Below are 17,672 nucleotides of genomic sequence, written 5' to 3' on the forward strand. Positions count from 1 at the left end.
AATCCCATTCAAGGAAACTCACTACGAGTGAATACAGATTGAAATGGAAACTGGGATTGCTTGATGTCTCTAAATTTTAAAAAGAAGCTCCCCTCCCTTGCCCTCCCACCTCCCCCCCCCAAATCCTGCAGGGCCTGGGGAATCGGATCTATCCCCCTCTGGCCCCCAGAATCCCCCCAACAATCCCGGGGGGGTGGAGAGCGGCTCCATGTCTTGATGACAATATGCCATACTTGACGACGTTAAGTCACAGACTTATTCAAAACGTTGGTTCCCCTCCACTTCCATCTGCAGAGAGAGAGAGAGAGAGAGAGAGAGAGAGAGAGAGAGAGAGACAACAGTCAGTTAGGCCTTTTAGGAAAGGTAGGCTGAGGATGTGGTGCACGGTTGGCACATGGTATGGGCTTCCAGTATGCGGGTCCAATGACTGAATGATCACCAAAGGCTCAGAAGATAAGGGAGTAGTTTGGATGAATGGAGTGAAATTATGTCTGTGGTTTTGGAAAGGATGGAGCCATAGCAGGGACACTCTGTCGGGGCCAGGGGCTGAGTCCCACTCTCTTTCCCAAACTCCTATAAACTCTCACTCTGTATTCCCTTTAGGGGGCAAAGAATACTGAGATAGAGCTCTAATCCCTCTTCCATCAATTTGTTGTGTAACCTTAGGGGAGTTTCTTTAACTTTGGGATCTTGATTGTCTTTGTCTTCATCTGTAAAATGGGGTGGGGATGGCTGATCTAGGTCCCTCATAGAGTTAAGAAGCACAAACCATTACCCAAGATTCTCTTGCGTCTTATCCCACACCCCTAATCTCTGCCCCCCAGGCCTATTTGTCCAGAACTTCCATATTGTTTTCATTAGTTCTTATCCTAACTGCTATCCTACACAGCAGGTGATGTTATCCTACTAATGAAACAGGAACAGAGAGGGCAGTTTACTCATCTAATTCCACCCAGCATCTCATTGGCAGGAGAGGAACTTGAGTTCTTGAACATTTTGGCTCAACTCACCTTCATGGAAGCTGTCTTGAACTTGGCTCTGGAGTTGATGCAACTCATCAGTAAACCCATCGTAGGGGAATGCTGAGACACCTGTCTCAAAGGCGGTTTCGTATGTGGCCAGGTCCTCCAGGAAGCTGCTATCTTCTGGGGACAGGTTGTTGCAAGGTGATGCGGCCCCTCCTGGGACCGCTGCCTCAGGATCCTCTGAACTCCATTCCCCATTGGGGTCTGGGGTAGAGAGATCCATGAAGATGTCTTCCACGGGCGTCTCTTCCAGGAATATATCAGGGTCAGCCAGGAAATCCAGATCCTGGCATTTCCAGGGTTTCAGGTCCAGGCTGAGCACAGGGGGGCCAGCTCCTGGCAGGGAAAGGTTAGGGTCCAGGGGCTCGAGCCCCCCAAGTGGCTCTAGCCCACCTGTGCCAGCCTCTGCTGAGAAGGGCCTGTCCATGCCCTGAGCCAACTGGCTGATCTGCTGGATGAGACGGTCTATCTCATTCTGCTCCTTCTCAGAATAGTGGAAGAAACTCTGCTTGACTGGAGAGGCCTCAGGTGTAAGCAGGCCTTCGGGCACCAGGGGGACATCCACAGAGAGGGGGCCCCGGAGCTGGGCTAGGGCCAGGAGTGTGCAGTCCCCATTACCAGGGCTGCTAGGACTTGGGGGCAACTTCTCATAGAGAAAACTGCATCCCTCCTGGGCGAAGTAAGTCTTGGTGGGATTAGGGCTCAGTTGCTCTGGGAAAGTTTGGCTGGGACTCTTCAGGTGTGCTTGGAATGCTGTGCTTGGAGAAGTCACCTGCTCACGGGCAGGGCTGTTCAGAGGCTCTGGGAAGGTGGCAGTGCTGGGAAGCAGCTGATCTGGGAAAGTGGAGGTGCAAGGATCTTCATACCTTCTGGCTGAGGTTTCAGTCAGTTGGCCTTGTAGTGGGCTAGTCAGTGGATCTGGGAAAGTTGCACTGCTGGGCGTCAATTGATCAGAGAAGGTCACAGTGCTTGGAGTCAGCTGTTCCTGGAGAGAGCTGGATGGAGTGGGCAAGTGGGTCTGGAAGGGCTCGTGGAGGCTGAAGAGGAAGGCGCAGCCTCCCGGCTGGTGGGGCGTGTAGGGTGGGGTGCACACAAGATCCTTGCTCAGGTCTGCTTGAAGAGAAGGCTCAGGGCCAGATGGGAATGTCAGGTAACTGAAGCCAAGCTCTTTGGGGGGTCGGGGAAGCTCTTCTGGTGTTGAGACAGCACCCAGCTCAGGAGCACTGGGGAAATTGGTGCTTCGGGGAGGCCCCATGGTGAAGAGTGGATTAGGGCCAGAGCATTGCTCCTGGGAGAGGATGCTCTCTGGGAATGAGGGCAGCATGGTCGGGGTGCCCAGGACATAGGCTGCCTGGGTTTCTTCAGAGTTTAACTGCTGGCGGAGGCTCCAGGCTTCCGTGTCACTGGAGAGGAGAGAAGAGGCAGCCGGTAAGGTTGTGGTGTCCATTCCCAGAGAAGTTCTCTGATTTGTATCTCCTCCATGTCCACCTCAGCTGCCTCCCAGGCCCCTGGCTTGCAGCTCACCTGATTGGGTAGTTATTGGCAGTAATGGGACCCTCCGGACCTTCTGAATATAAAAGGCAATAAATCCACGCCCAGCCTCCAGGCTTGGCCAGCAGTCTCACCACCATCTCTGCTTGAATATCTCCACTCTCAGCCACTGAGGGGAAAGAAGAGATGCAGAGTTAGGACACCCATCAGACAGCACCACCTATACTTCCCCCTCTCTGACCTCTCCACTGAATTGGGGTCTTCATGACATCCTCTTTTCTGACTACCCTAACCTGCACCATTCAACTCCCCACTTTGATCTCACCACTCAGAGTCCCCCAGTTCTGATTCTATTCTCACCTTGACTCCTTACCCTAGTGTTCACCCTATAGCATCCCGAACTGTTGGCCTCTGATATCTCCCCGACATCAGTCTTGATCACAGCCCTTCTTGGTCAGGTTTCCCATGCCCTTTCCCAACTCCCTGTCTTGCCCTCAGCCTCTCTGGACACTCACACAGGCGGTAGTGTTGAGCAGAAGCGTGGCCCAGGTCCTCAGGGTGCAGCAGTCCATACCATGATTTACAGAGCAGTTCACTGCGCTCAAAGCCCAGGTAGATTAGGACACTGGGAAGGCAGAAAGGATGAGGTCAGCTTTCTGTTTTCCCTGCTTGATACCCAGGCATCTCACTCCCTCCCAGGTCTTCTGCACCCTTAGATCCCATCCTCCCTGTCCCTGACTCCAGAATCTAGGGTCCCCTCACCTCTGACCCGCCTTTTCCCTGGGGTCCGAACACTCTGGGCTTACCTCTCTGAGATGTCCAGCAGGGCCAGGTCCTTAGCGTGATGGCTCTGGAACATGGCCAAGAAAAGTGAGGCAGGGCCAGGGCCAGGACCAGGGCCAGGGCCGGGGCGGGGTCTTGTCTCCAGTGGAGCACAGAAAGCTGTGAACACAGGATTTCCTGCCCAGTAGGCCCCAGGTGGGTGAGCGTGGAACCGGCCTCGAATAAGCACAAGTTTGTTGCCTGCACTCTGGCGCCTGAGGGACTTGGAGGTGTTGAAGCGACAGCGGAAGAGGCGATCTAGGTGAGTGAAGAGAAGAACGGGTGAGTGAATGGCTGAGAGAGATGGCAAATGGGACGGAGCAGGGCAGCAGGAGGCATATCGGATCGAGGAGAGGAGAAAGGAGTTCTCACCAGTATCCAGAGCAGAGGGCAGGGTGAGCTGCTGGCGCACAGTTAGGTGGTCAGCTGGGTCAATGATGTCGTAGATACTGTCACCCTGGGCAACCAGGTCCACCTGGAGAAAGGTAAAGGAGAGGTGACCATTAATGAAGGCAGCAAGAGCCAATCCTTGGCACATAGCATCTTGTAGGCTATAACTTCCTCCCCAGTAATTCCCAGGTTCTCAAAAGTGGAAAACTCATTGTGTTCCCATCTGTGCTACAGTCCAAGCTGAAAGGATCCTCAGCGCTCACCATGGAGTGGCCCAGATGCTCGCTCACACTCTCAGAGAGATATAGCAGCTTCCCCTCCGCCGTGAACACAAGCAGGAATCCAGGTAGTGCTGCCACTATGTCTTCAAGCTCTTGAGCTGAGAGGAGCCCTGTGGGGCCCGCCAGAGGAGTGCCTGCAGAGTGAGAAGATAGGGTGAGTCAGGAGTAAGCCTGGGAAGCACAACAGAAGTGAGAAAGACATGGACCGGGTTTCGGAAAATTCTGAGGAATTTCTCATGGACCTGCTTCTGCACACACCTGTTGACCTGCTGCCCGCAGCCCTTGCCCGGGGAACCTGTTGCTGGATCTCTCCAGCCAGCGAGCCCTTCGACTTTTAAGTCGGGGCTGGGGCTTTGGCGGGTCTGTGTTTCAGGACCACGGACAGCGCTCCAATGCCGACCGACCGTTCAGTACCGCGGGCAGCGCCTTGCAACCCGGTGGAGCTGTCAGCACCGCGGGCAGCGCTCCACCGGCTGCAGAAGAGCCCTTCCAGTATCGTGAACAGCATCTGTGCTTCCCCAGGCTTTGGCGGCTCCGTCCCTGTAACTTCCCGGGCTTCCCTTCCCTGGCTCCCCGGAGCGCCCCTGCGCTGGTGGGGACTGGGGCCATTCTGTCCTGGCTCTCCTCCTCCCGTACGTCTGGCACCAGGGACACTATCCAGGCTCTCTAATCCTCATTCAGAACTAAGGTGAGGTTTGGACAGAACTCAGGAGGAAAAGTGGGGATTCCTGAGTTCTCCTAGTTCCTTCTCACCCCAGCTCGCCGACACGCTGCCCTAGACCTGCGGCAGTCCCAGTGGGTTCCCTCTGCTTCACTCTCCCCGGCACGCGCCAGCTCGTGTCTCCGCCCCACTTCGCTCACCTCCAGCGAAGAAGACGCCCTTGCGAGTGTAGATGCAGGCAAGACTCATAATGTGCAGGTAGGACAGCCGGACCTTGTCCGCTTCGGCCAGCGGCAGCAGCTCCTTGAGATTCCGGATCTCAGCGTTGATCTGGTCGCGGCGCGCCTTGGAGGCGCCCTTGGTGGAGCGATACATGACTAGCGGCTGCGGAGCTCCAGCTCGGGCGCTCCGAACACCTGCGTTCCTGTCCCGACGCACCGGTGGCTTCCTCCTTGCTTCCCCGTCTCTCGCTCGGGCTCTTTCTCTCTCTGTCTCCTCTCCTGGGCTCCGCTCGGCTGCGCTGCCCCCCTCGCCTGCCTTGTTCCGCCTTATATAGCTCCTGTCAGGCGTGGGGGGCTCGCTTTAGAGAAAGGGGGGGCGGGAGGCTGGGCTAAGCAAGCTGCAGCGGGAGCTGCTGGCTGGGGTTGGGGGGGGCGCGCTCCTCCTCCCTCCCAGGCTTCCGACGTCATCCCGTGACGTAGAACGAGAGCGGGAGGGGTGCCGGGGGGAGGGGGAGAACGCAGGCTGCGGAGGGGGCCGCGGCTGGCGGCAGCTGCGCCGAGAGGCAGGCGCTGCTTTAGGAAGGCCTGAAAGGGGGTGCAGGGACCCAGGTATCCTAATGTATTCAGCTGAGGGAAGGAACAGGGCAAGGGTTGCGGCGGTCTGAAGCCCCTGGCAAGAGAGTCTATAGAGGGTCTCGCTCTGACAATGATTTTTCTGAAGAGATAAGGGAAATGGGGGGGAGCAGGGTCGTACACAAATCCCCCCTCCCTATTTGCCAAAGGTCAAGTTCGTCTGGGGCGGGGCGATGGGGGTGGGGAGAAGGACCTTCCTTGGCCTCTGTGGGATAGGTCACAGCTGGGGTTTCTCTCTAGGGATTACTCAATCCGGGATTCCCTTAGTCACTTTCAAAGAACAAAGCTCCTCCTCCCCCCTTTCCAAAGCCGGGCCTTGCTGATTTAGCAGGGGGAGGCCGGTGGGGTTCTAAGTCCCTAGGATGGGTGGGAAAAGGGTACTGAGGGAGAGGAACCAGCTGAATCTGGCCTTGGTTCTACTTTCCCACAGCCAAGAATAGGAACACCTGCACCAACGCCGCAGTCGGCAGTGACTCTTCGTTTCTCTGTCAACTAATTAACCTCAGCCGTTGACGGGGGAAACTGAGGCAGGGTCTCACGGCCTGGTGAGGATCCGGGTCTACACCAAGGTATCCCTTCCCCCTTGGCCGGCCCCCAGAGCCAGCGGTTCCCCCCGCCACCAGCCCCCCCGCTCGAGTGCAAGCCTCCGTCTCCCCGCGGGCCGGGGGCGGGGGCGGGACCGGGGGAATCCCAGCTCCATATTAGGACAGGAATCCTCCGGCGGCTGCCGCGGCGGCGGCGGCGGCGGGCGGGGCCTGGCTGCCTCCGCCACGCTCCGGAGGGCTCCCCCCTGCCTCCAGCGGGGAGGATGGGGAAGCAGCAGAGAAGCGCGGGGGCCGTGCTGGACCCTCTGCACGATCCATGCACCTACCAGAGACCCCTTAACTCCGTCGGGGTGTCCACACTCCCCTCCAACCCCCTCCCCGTCATCGGCGGTAGGATTCCTCGCTGTCTCTCCATCTTCAACTCTCCACATCCCCCCACCCCCACCGCCCCGCACCAGCTAGTTTCTTTATCTCATTGCCGGCTTGGTGGCCTGTCTCAACTTTGTGCGCCCTCTGCCTCCCCCGAAACGTCCCCCTTCTGCCCTCTCTCGTCTCTCTTCTTTGTCAATTTTGTCTCCACGTCATACACTTTGCCCTATCATCTCCCTCTTTCTTCTTTCTCTTTTCAGCATGGATGATCATTCTCTACTGGGGTTGAAGGGTGCCTTTGTTTCCCCCAAACAAAGGGGAAGGAAATGCTCTAGGGGACATTTTATCTGAAATCGAATTCTGTGGGGTAAGGGTGTGTGTGAAGTCACGTGAGGGGCTGGGGACGATGCCACTTAAAATTTGGGGGAAAGGGATTGGCCTGATTGTAGAAAGCCATGTAGGAGGGGTGGAGATAAACTTTGACACCAAGAAGCAAAATTGGGGGTCTTCACTCCTCCTGGAAAAGGGTGGAAGCAAGAGAGGTAGAGTGGGAGGAGGAGAGACAGCTGAGAAGAAGGCTGTCTAAGAAGGGGGTCTCAGGTGGGCCCAATCCTGACCTCCTGTGTATTTTGGCAGAGGTTGGGGCCATCCACATCAACCTTCCCGTATTCAGTGACACAGCTGAGATGGAGGGAAGGGGTATGTCTGTCTGCCTGTCTGCCACTATCTCTAACCCTATTTACCTGGGTGACAGAAAAATGATTCCTTCAGAAAGCGTATCTCTGTTCCACTTTCATCTCTGTCTGGCCCCTGACGTACTCACCCACCCCTCGCTCAAGCTTCTGTTTGGACAAGCCCTTAATCTTTGGACCCCTTTCCTGTAGGAAAATCCAGGGCAGTGTTCCTGTTTTATTCACTTATTGGTTCTTTATCCCTGACTGAGAGGCATTCTTAGTGTTCCTCTCCATGACCAGAGGTGCCTATTGGTTTGGTCCAGCTGGTCTCCAGCAAGCTGAGCAGAGCCGCGGTGAAAGAATGGGGCACTTGCCGCTGTCCGTGGTGCTGAACTATCCCAAAGTATGTCATATGGACCATGGGACGTTAAAGTAGAGCTTGAATCCATACAGGTCTCACAGTGAGGCCCCAGCTGGCTGTGCCCTTCTCCTCTGAGAATGAATAAGGGAGTGGATTGTAGTGGGGCAAGATATCTGAGCTCTAGGAGTGAAGTAAATGGGGGGGGGGTGAACTGGGCTCAAGGGAAGAGCCCTTGGATTTTTCCAGAATGGACTGGGGGGGAAGGCACTCTGGAAGAGAAGAAGGGTCTAGAAAGGGACAAGGGAGGGGGCACAGAAGAGCTCATCCTAGCTCGCCCACTCTGATTCAAGTTGAGAAGCTCTGTATGCCCCAATGTCTTCCTCCCCAGGCCAACTCCCACACCCCTTGCATCCCACCTCCTTAAAGCTATTTTTAACTGTGGAGAACCAAAAATAGCTTGGCAGCAGCTTCAGGACGTGGGAGAGGAGCTATTTATATCACCAGTGATGGTTTCAAAATAGCAAGCAGGAGGAGGGGGGCGGCTGGCACGCTAGAGAGCTCCTGGGCGCTGCTAAAAATACTGGCAGTGTGAGTCATCCTGGCCTGGCTGAGTCACCCCACACACATCTCCCCCCCTCCCCAAGCAGCAGGCGGCAGCAGCAGAACAGGCTGAGAATTGGAAGTCTGAGATGAGGGAGGTATTAGAGCCCATTGACTATAGGAAAGTGGACAAGGGAATGAATTCAGAGGGGGGCCTTGGGGTGAGTTTGTAGAAGAAATGGGGGGAGCAGAAGCCACCCACCCAAACTCTCTGTGTGAGCCTGCAGCATTTCCAGCTATGCACTGCTGCTTGGGGATGCTTGGGCAATTGAAGGGAGGGGGCCAGACTCTGAGAATGTGCGTGTGTGTCTGTCTGTCCATTTGACCATGACTGTATTTGTAGGTCTCTGGACGTCTGTTCGCATGTGTCTTCGTAGCTGTGTGTCTGTATCCCTTTATATCTATGCATTTGCTTATGCCTGCATCTATGCATGTCTTTATTAAGAATGTCTATGATTTCCTGTGTTGTGTGTAGTTCTATGTTTGTGCTGGTATGTATTTATATGTTTGCAGCTTTCTGTGTGCCTCCCTGTACATGTGTGTGTTTGTGTCCACGTCTGAGTTGGCTCTGTGCCTTTCTCTCCCAGCACCTGATGGTGTGTGTGGATTTGCTTGCATCCCTAGCCTCAATGCAACTTCTGTTGCTCTCTCAGATGTCACTTGTTGGGCTCTTGCACCATTTGTGCCTTAATCATCTCTCTCCACCCAACATCTTCCCTTCTCTCCAGCCCTTGGACCCCAGCAATTTGTGAAGGTCTCTTTGCATGCAATCTCTAGCTAAAATATGGAGGAAAGGAGCCCCATATGACCTCTCCCTTTTCTCTTGAACCATCCTGAATTGTCCCTGGCCTGCAGGAGTAAATGGTTTTCCATCACTCCATATTTGGGGAGCTGAGGAAAGAGAAGGGCTTTCTTTAGTTCTAAAAAAAAAAAAAAAAAATTCCTGGTGTGGGCACAAGCATGCGCAGCGCGCACACACACACACACACACATGCACACACACATACACAACTGAAAGAGAGAATGAGAGAGAGAAAAAATATCAAGGTCCCTTCTTTACCGAGACTCTCGCATCTGTTGCCATGGCAACCCCGCCCACTCCTTCCCCGAAAAATCACCAAGAAGAGGTGATGGCATCGAGGAGGGATTGGCTGATTTATTTCTTTATTATTTTTTCCGAAAAAGGGATTTTTATAGCAAGAACAGGCCGTGAGATCCCTTGCCCCTGTCTTACATGGCTTTACTGGGGACCTGGAGGGACATCACACCTCAGCCTCTATCAGAGAAGAGAAGGTATATCTTTTCCAGAGATTTCAGGGAGGATGACCTGCTGGGAGGGAGCTGGAGGGTGAATGGGGAGTCTGCTTCTTTAAAACAGCATGGAGACTCCTGATTAAGGCTAATTTTCTGGAGACTTGGGGCAAGGATCTAGACAGAGGGCTGTCAAAGTGTATCCTGTATGGCTCTGGACAAATGTGTCTATGAGAAGGATAAAGAGGGAGGGAGGGAGGGAGGGAGAGAGAGAGAGAGAAAGAGAGAGAGAGGGAAAATATGAATGAATGAATGGATGAATGAATGAATCACTTGATGGGTCTTCAGAACAGATGACAAGATGCCAAAGGATGCAAAATCTCAGTGGTGGTCAGGTCAGACAGACAAGATGGCTCAAGACAGATCCATTAAGGCAATTGATGGTGCTGCAAGTCACCACAAGACCACAGGTGCAGCTACTTGACTTGGACCCCAGGGAAATTGGGGTCATAGGTGAACAATCTAGAAGAGCACTGAAGCTTGCCTTTCCAAACTCTAGTCCCAGCCTGAGTCTCAAATGCCTCCTCTGAAGCCTGGCCACCAGCCACTGCAGCCACATCACTTTCTCAAGTGAACTGTAGCCTCCTGCCAAATGACTGGATGGTGGAAAGGAAGGGATTCCGCATTTCTTCCTGTGCTTGGCTTGCTGCATAAATGGGGTCACTTGGGGCTGGAGCCTGGAAAGCCGGACCAAGAATCTGATTCTAAAGAGAAACACCTCCTCCCTCCCAGCAGGCTGCCGCCCACACTCAGCAGGCAAGTGCATGGCCTGAGGAGGGGGTTAGCTCTACCTGAAGTGATGGAACAGAGGGATGAAAAGACTTCAGATTTGTTCTGACCTGTTAGACCTATTCTCATGACAAATCAGGTTGATATTATTATGCTCATTTGATAGATAGTGAATCTGAGGCTCAGACACAATGACTTACTCAAAGTCACACAGCAAGTTATTGGCAATGCTGAGCCTTAAGCCGAGCTCTTGCTCCCAAGTCCAGGCTTTCTTTTGTTTGGAGTAGAGTTGAAGTCTGCAAACTCTGACTTGCATGTCAAATCTAACCCACAAAGTGTTTTTGCAAATAAAGTTTTATTGGCACACAACCACATCCATTTGTTTATATATTGTCTATGGCTGTTTTCACCCTACAATGGCAGAGTTGAGCAGCTGCAACAGAGACCATATGGCCTGAAAGCCTAAAATATTTACAAACTGACACTTTACAGAAAAAGATTGTTTTCTTTTGGAGTAGAGGATGAGTTCACGCTAGGAATATCTCTGCTTGTCTCTCTCTTTCTCAACCAGAAGCTCTCTGGACCCAGGGCATACCAAAATGTCATTTCATCTCCCTTTACTCTTCCAAATGCCGTGGAGCAGTAGTGTCCCTGTACTCCTTAAGGGTGAAGAGATTGGGAGCCCTATGGGCTAGGCTCCTTACTAGCTTCTAGCCACTCTGTAGTTGTGTAGATGTAGCCTCCCCATGCAGAACTGATGTTCCACATCCTGTCCCCATGGCAACATGAGTTGGAGTTAGCAATGAAGAGTCAGGATACTCCATTCCATCCTACCCCAACCCCAGTCTCAAGACTGCATTTTGGGTGGTGAATAAGGTATTAACAAGAAGACAAAATGTCCTGGTGGGAGGAAAATGACAATACTGTGGGGTCTCAGGCCTCCTAGAGCCTCCCGTCTAACCCAGGGGAAGAATCTCTATCCACTTTCTCAGAGAAGTTTAGTAACTTGTCCAGGGTCACACAGCTAGAATGAGATAAATTCAGAATTAGAACCCAGGTCTCCTGATTTTTACTTCTTGCTACTTTTAACTAGGTTGTTCTTTTGAATCCATGAGTTTGAAACCATGTAAAGGTTTTCTAACAGATTCCCAAGAACCTCCCCCATCCTGGGGCTAGGGTCCACCAGTCTGCAGTGAAAATATAATCCTCATGTTGGTTTGTGCAAAGGCGCATCTTAGCAGGCTGTTTTCTTTCTCTTAAGGTCTTTTCATTATGTTATCACTCCCTCAATTCTACTTGCATAGGGAAGTATTCAGAACATTTCATCTATTTATGGTTATGAAATCAACAAATCTCATGTGAAGAAGGTACACGCTGGCGCCCACGCATTGAGACGGTCAGAGCCAGGTGAGTGGGCTGAGCAGAGAAGGTGAGGGGCACGGAACCATGGAGAGGGTGGGAGGGGGAGAGTGTAGCTCAGGTGGGAAAAGATGTAGCTTTTCTAGGGCAGGGCCTGAAGGAAGGGCTGAGAGAAGATGGCACAAGCAACGCAGTGAGGAGCGTGTCAGACCAGCCATGTTCCAAGGAGGGAAGGAAAATCAATCAACTCAAACCACTCTTTAAATGCAGTGCAGGGACCCAACACTTCCCCAGGCACTGTAGGGGAGAAGGGAGTGCAGGATGCCCGCCTTGCCCTCAGGGAGCTGGAGGTCTGGGGGAGGAGACAGACCTTCCGCACATTCAGTCATTAGTTCAGCCCAGTTTCAGGATCCTCTCCATCACCGCTCTCCAGCTGGCTAACTCCTTGTCCTCTGGTCCTCCGGTTGGGTCCAGGGCCCCTCCTCAATGCCCCCCGCCACCCACTGTGCTTCCTCATCAGTGCAGTTCTCATCCTACATTGTCACCGCCTGTTTGCTTGTCTGTCTCCCCCACCAGCGTCTATGCCTGGTCTCGTATACTCAGCATCCAGCATAGGGTCCGGCCCAGAGCAGGGCCTCCAGTATGTCACTCATTCATTCTTTCATTCACACACACACATCTGAGGGCTGAGCTTGTGCCAGCTTCTGTGCTAGGCACTGGTGATGCAGTGGTTTAGAAACACAGGCTTGGTCTTAACCTCATGGAGCATCCAGGCTGGTGAGAAAGTGAGAACTCAATCAAGCCATTTAAGTGGAATGACTGCTGGGAAGAAGGCATACAGGGTGTTTGGGGAGAGCAAAATGAGGGATGGGGCTTCCCTGGTGGTTGAGAGTCCGCCTGCCGATGCAGGGGACACGGGTTCGTGCCCCGGTCCGGGAGGATCCCACATGCCGCGGAGCGGTTGGGCCCGTGAGCCGTGGCCACTGAGCCTGCGCATCTGGAGCCTGTGCTCCACAACGGGAGAGGCCACAACAGTGAGAGGCCCGCGTACCGCAAAAAAAAAAAAAAAAAGTCCTAAAATGAGGGATGACCGAGCCTGGGAGTCCGGGTTGGCTTCCCGGAGGAGGTGTGATTGGGCTGAGTTGCCAGGTGTCAAGTGACTGGCTGACCAGATTCAGCTATGCTGAGTAGGTGGGGTGGGGTGGGCGGAGTGCAGTATCATAAATCAGACAACATAGGACACGTAGCCACAAAAGAAGCCACCGAAGCCCGCAGCTGTGTTTACAGATGCACGGTGTGAAGGTGCAGGGGGGCAGCCACTGATAAGAGAGACCAATCTCCACTTCGACCAGGTTTGGCGCCTGTGGCAGGACTGAGATGAAGTGGCTCAGCCTTGAGCAGAGGGGTCCATGTGCAGAAAGCCAATAAGTTCTTTGTGGGAAGGCAGGTGGGTGGGAGGGAGCCTGAGGCTTGGAGAAGCAGGAGAGGGTGGAGGCCAGGAGGGAGGCTCTGGGGTGAGATGCCCACTCGGAGTCCTGGCTCTTTCACATTGGGCAAGTGACTTAACCTCTTGTGCCTCAGTTTACCTGTCTGTCAAATAGGGATGCAAGGAGAATAGTAGCACCTACATCAAAGGATTGATGAGGAAATTGAGTTAAATCATTAAAGTACTTGGAACAATGCCTGGCACACAAAAGGAGCACGATCAATGTTGAATGAAGGAATGTCAGTCATTGTTAACTTTATGAAAATATGATTTTGAACAAGGCTCTGAAGAGATAGCATGGGCTCGTTTGGGAGGTAGCACACGCCCTGTCACTGTAAGTGTGGGAACAGGGCCTGGACACCCACTGGCTTTTTGCAGCCTTGGCACAGCTTGGTCTGAGAGCACCAGCTGGGGTGGGGCAGGCTGGGGGCTGCAGCAGTTCCAAAGAGAAGGACAGAGATGACCGCTGGGGGCCTGGGGAGGTTGAGGGATGCACACAAAGTCATACTAGGGGCTCTGGCCTGGGTCCCCATGCTCTCCTTCCCTGGGCATCGGCTGGCCGCCGCACTGCTCAACAAGTCTGGGGATGGAGCCCCTTGCAGTGCTCAGCGACCAAGCTTCCCCTGTTATTTTCCTAGAAGCCAACCTGGCCGTGTTCTTCCCCAGCTTAAAACCCTCCTGGCTCCCATCACTCCCCATTACCAAAGGTCCTCCTGGCCCTTTTGCCCCTTCTCCCCCCAGGTGCCTAGGCCATCATAGGCTCCAGGTTCAAGGGACTCCTTGTTATCACATAATGCACTTCATAACATGAGAGTTTATGGATACTTACCCGTGCCTTATACACCTAATCGTGCATTAACTCATTCAAAACTCACAGCAACCCAGTGACACCTGGGTTGTTATTGTTATTTCCACTGGAACCTGGGCCCAGCAGAGAGGAAGTCTGCAGGGAATGATCCATAAAGTCCCAGGGGAGACTGATGGGATGCAAGGCTGTGGTGACCATAGAAGAGCAGTAGGCCTGGGCCCGGGCCAGTGACAGAAGGGAAGCCCTAGGAGCAACCAAGAGACCACCAGAGAGCAGGGAGAATGATGACCCCCACCCCTGGGAATGCGGGAGCTGCAGGGAGTTGGTCAAACCATGGCAAGAAGGGGGTAGCTGCAGTTATGATCTGTTGAGAGACAAGCTTCTGGAACCAGGAAAAGATGAGCCCTAGATGAATGGAAAGGGGACACCAGGAAGCTTTAGGAGGAAGGACCACCGGTTGAGGGGAAAGCTCCTGAATCATCCAGTGCAGACAGGGGTGGACTGGAGAAGCCTTCTGTCAAGGATTCGAAGGTCTGGACAGACTTGGAGGTGGGCTCAGTCTAGATGTCAGCAGATTATGTTCGATGCGGGGGGGAGAGTCCTGGACAGGAGGATCTAGAGACACGGGTTCTGGTCCTAGTCCTGCCACCAGCCTACTGGGGTGTTATGTAAGCCCCTTCCTCTCTTTGGGCCTCAGTTTCCCTATTTGCAAAATGGCAGGTGAGTGGGTTGGACCCCTTGACTTGGAAGGGCCCTCCCATCTCCGGCACCCTGAGCATCCTTGGGCCCAGGTCCCCCCTGGCCAGTGCCTCTCAGGCTTTAGAAGTCAAATGTTGCTGCCTTGAGACCCACTTTCAGGTGGGGATGAGCCCATGTGCCCAGTGCTAGGGTCTGAGTGGGCCTGAAGTCTCCCAGAGGACCAAGTCCTCAGCCCATATTGGGCCCTGCAGACCTGGCCTTGAGGGCATGAGGGCACAGGGCTGGTATGGTTTTCCTTCTTCAAACCCAACCCATCAGGGGCCATTTTCACAGGTCTGTGCTAAAAGCACCAGGGGACTCACCACTGGGGGAATCTGATAGGTTCCAAGGTGTATAAAACAGACCCCAGGTCACCCTCGGGTGGTCTGCACAGCCTGTGGTTGAAGCGACTATTGCTTCCAGTATTGTTTAGCTTCGGTCTGGTGGGAGGAAGAAAACACCCCCAGAAGTGTCCCACAGACCGCCACAGAGAGAGTCCACAGCCTGGCAAGACACCCCATTCAGAGGATCCCAGACTCACAGTTGAAGTGGGGGCCCCTCAGAGATCATCCACCTGGAATGACTGAGGCCTCATGCAGAGAATGGAGTGGCCCAAGTGACACAGCCAACACTTAGTAGAGGGGGACCCTGAACCAGGGACCTGGCTCACAGCACAATGACCTTTTGAGCACCTCTCAAAGGCTGGTCTCTGAGATCAAGGTGTAGAGAGAGAGAGCCTGGGCCAGGAGGCAGGGTTCTAGGGTCTTAGTCTCAACAATGCACTGACTTGCTGTGTGACCCTGGCAAATAACGTCTCTTGGAGGGCTGCCTCAGTTTCCCCTTCTGTGCATTGAAGGCTTGGCCCTGACAATGGATGCCCCTGGGAAGAGCCATTCAAGTCCAGGGTTAACCTCTCCAGGACATGAACCTCTCTCCTTTGCCAGACTTGGTGCCCACAGTTGGGCTGGATCATATCCACCTTTGGGGCCCCAGCCCTGGTCCAGAGTAGGGGCCCAGAGATGTCTGGAACCTATGTATTGATAGTTCCTCAGGCACAGTCAAGTACTTCACAGCTGTCTTCAGTGAGTCCTGGTCAAACACCCCTGCAGGTGCTGCAGAGAGAGTACAGGCATCATCAGGATTGTGGGTGGGAGGGGAGTCCAAAGAGCTGGGTCCACAGGGCCCTGGCGAGCCCTGCCAGAGCCTGAAGGCCACATCTCCATCCAGAAGCCAAGTGGCATCTGCAAGCAGTATGGAGAAGGTTTGGCTCCAGAAAGTTCCAGAGAGCTGGTGGGCTGCCAGAAGCTTTTGACGGAAGTAGATGTTTGTAAGCAGCAATCTGGTTTGTTGGTCATGGAGTCCATGGGATCCAGAAGCTTGCCCAAGGTGATCATCGATCCAGAAAGCCTACCGAGGTCTGGACTCTGCTGGGGAAAAAGAAGCAGCTGGTGCCACTGCTGCAAGAGCTATCCAGCCCCTCTATTGGGTACAAGGCAGGAGCCGGAGATTGGCACACTGTGCCAGCTATTCTCAACGTTAAGCACCGGGGGAATGACCTTTGGTTAGGAAGTCAGCATCCCTGAGCTCTGGCCCATGCTGTCCAGGAACGTGCCATGTGACCGTGGTCAAGTCACTACTCTTCTCTGGGCCTCAGTTTCTCTTTCAGTCTAATGAGAGGGTTGGAGAAACTGGTGAGGGTCCTTCCAGCTAAGATCCTAACCTGACCTCAGGCTGTGTCCAAGGAGAAAAAGGCTAAGGCAGGAGGCTGGAGGGGGCATGGGTCACCAGAGACCCAGGGTGGCCCGGCCAGCAGAGAAGTCCTCACCTGGTGTTTTCACTCTGTGGCCTTGTCCAGAGAGGATCCCCAAACGCGCTAGGCCTGGCATCTTATTTCCTTCCAAGGCTCCTATGGAAGAAGAGTCTCCCTGTTGGAGAGAGATGGGGGGACGTGATGGGGAGGGGGCAAGGGCAGGATCTCCTTTCTCCGAGGTTGAAATTTCCCCAAAGTGGGTGGAGGGCGCTAAGACCAGGGAGGGCGCATGGCACCGGAGTCTTCCCGGCCCCAGGCCCCGCGCGGGGCTCGCGGCTCGGGGGCGGGGGCAGCTCTCGGGCTCTGGCTGAGCCGCCACTCCGCCGGTTGCCTTTAAAAGGTGCCGGCGCGCGCGCATCATCAGAAGGGCTGCGGCTCTCTTCCAAAATAGGCAAGAAACTGGGAGGCCGCGAGAGACCAGCTGCTAGCAGCGCAGACGTCACCCGGGGCCTCCCTCCCCATCGCCTGCATCAGGTCTCCATGGCAACGGCGTGCCGCGGCCGCAGATGAATGAGCTACCGCGAAGAAAGGAGGAGCGCACTCCCTCTTTCAGGCGTCCAGGCTTAGAGGCTGCCCCAGGAAAGGAAATGCAGACCCGGCACTGGGAAGGAAAGGGTGCCCTCGTATTCAAAAGGGTTCCAAGACCCATTCATCTCTACTGACTCTATTATGTCCTGGGAACCCGGGAGCTACTCAGTTCCGGCAGGGATCCCTGATCTTTTGGTTCAAGCATCCTCGGCTCCCAGGGTTCCCCTTTACCTTCATCTACCCTCCCACTCCGTCACCTCTCTCTGCTCCCCAAACTCTGCGGAAAATGACATCATGTGGCTTAGCGCCACCGCGTGGCGGGTAATGTCGCTGCGTCTGGCGTGCTGTGGCCGGGGTCTCACCGTCTATGTCGTCCTCTGGCGTTTTTGAGAGGGAAGAGCATAAAGGATCTCGACGGTCCTCACATTAAGACCCTAATGAACAAAGACATCATTATAACATCAGTAGTTAACGTTTAATGAGTGCTCCCGATGTGTCGATCTCTGCTAAGGGCTTCCCCCATATCACTTCACTTCATTCTCACAGCAACCTTGCAATGCAGAGGGTGATGAAGATGATGATGATGACCACAGCTACTACCACTTTACAGGTGAGAAAAACAGGCTTAGAGACGTTGGGCTTGCCTAAGATCCTACGGCTGTACAGGGCAGAACCACCACCTGAACTCATGACTGTGCGAAAAGCGTTTGTGACCCCTTCACTTCCAAACCCATGGTCTCTTTTGATCCAGCTCATAGCCTCTTGAGATAAGCAGGACAGCACTCATTAAAATTATTCCCATTTTACCGATAACGAGACTGAGACCCAGA

At 54.0% G+C, this 17,672-nt stretch overlaps 1 protein-coding gene across 1 annotated transcript; it reads right to left on the minus strand.

Moving 5' to 3' along the window:
* Window positions 1-259: 259 nt before the first annotated feature.
* On the minus strand, window positions 260-5,045 carry NPAS4 (neuronal PAS domain protein 4; the record flags this gene model as incomplete). Its single annotated transcript, XM_082627391.1, has 8 exons — window positions 260-288; window positions 1,011-2,428; window positions 2,550-2,685; window positions 3,032-3,141; window positions 3,323-3,596; window positions 3,711-3,813; window positions 3,992-4,143; window positions 4,871-5,045. The coding sequence occupies 8 exons, from the start codon at window positions 5,043-5,045 to the stop codon at window positions 260-262; spliced, it is 2,397 nt and encodes a 798-aa protein (XP_082483517.1).
* Window positions 5,046-17,672: the final 12,627 nt, after the last annotated feature.

Source organism: Mesoplodon mirus, assembly GCF_964341445.2.
Source record: "Mesoplodon mirus genome assembly, chromosome: 7".
In the NCBI taxonomy this organism is placed as follows: Eukaryota; Metazoa; Chordata; class Mammalia; order Artiodactyla; family Ziphiidae; genus Mesoplodon; species Mesoplodon mirus.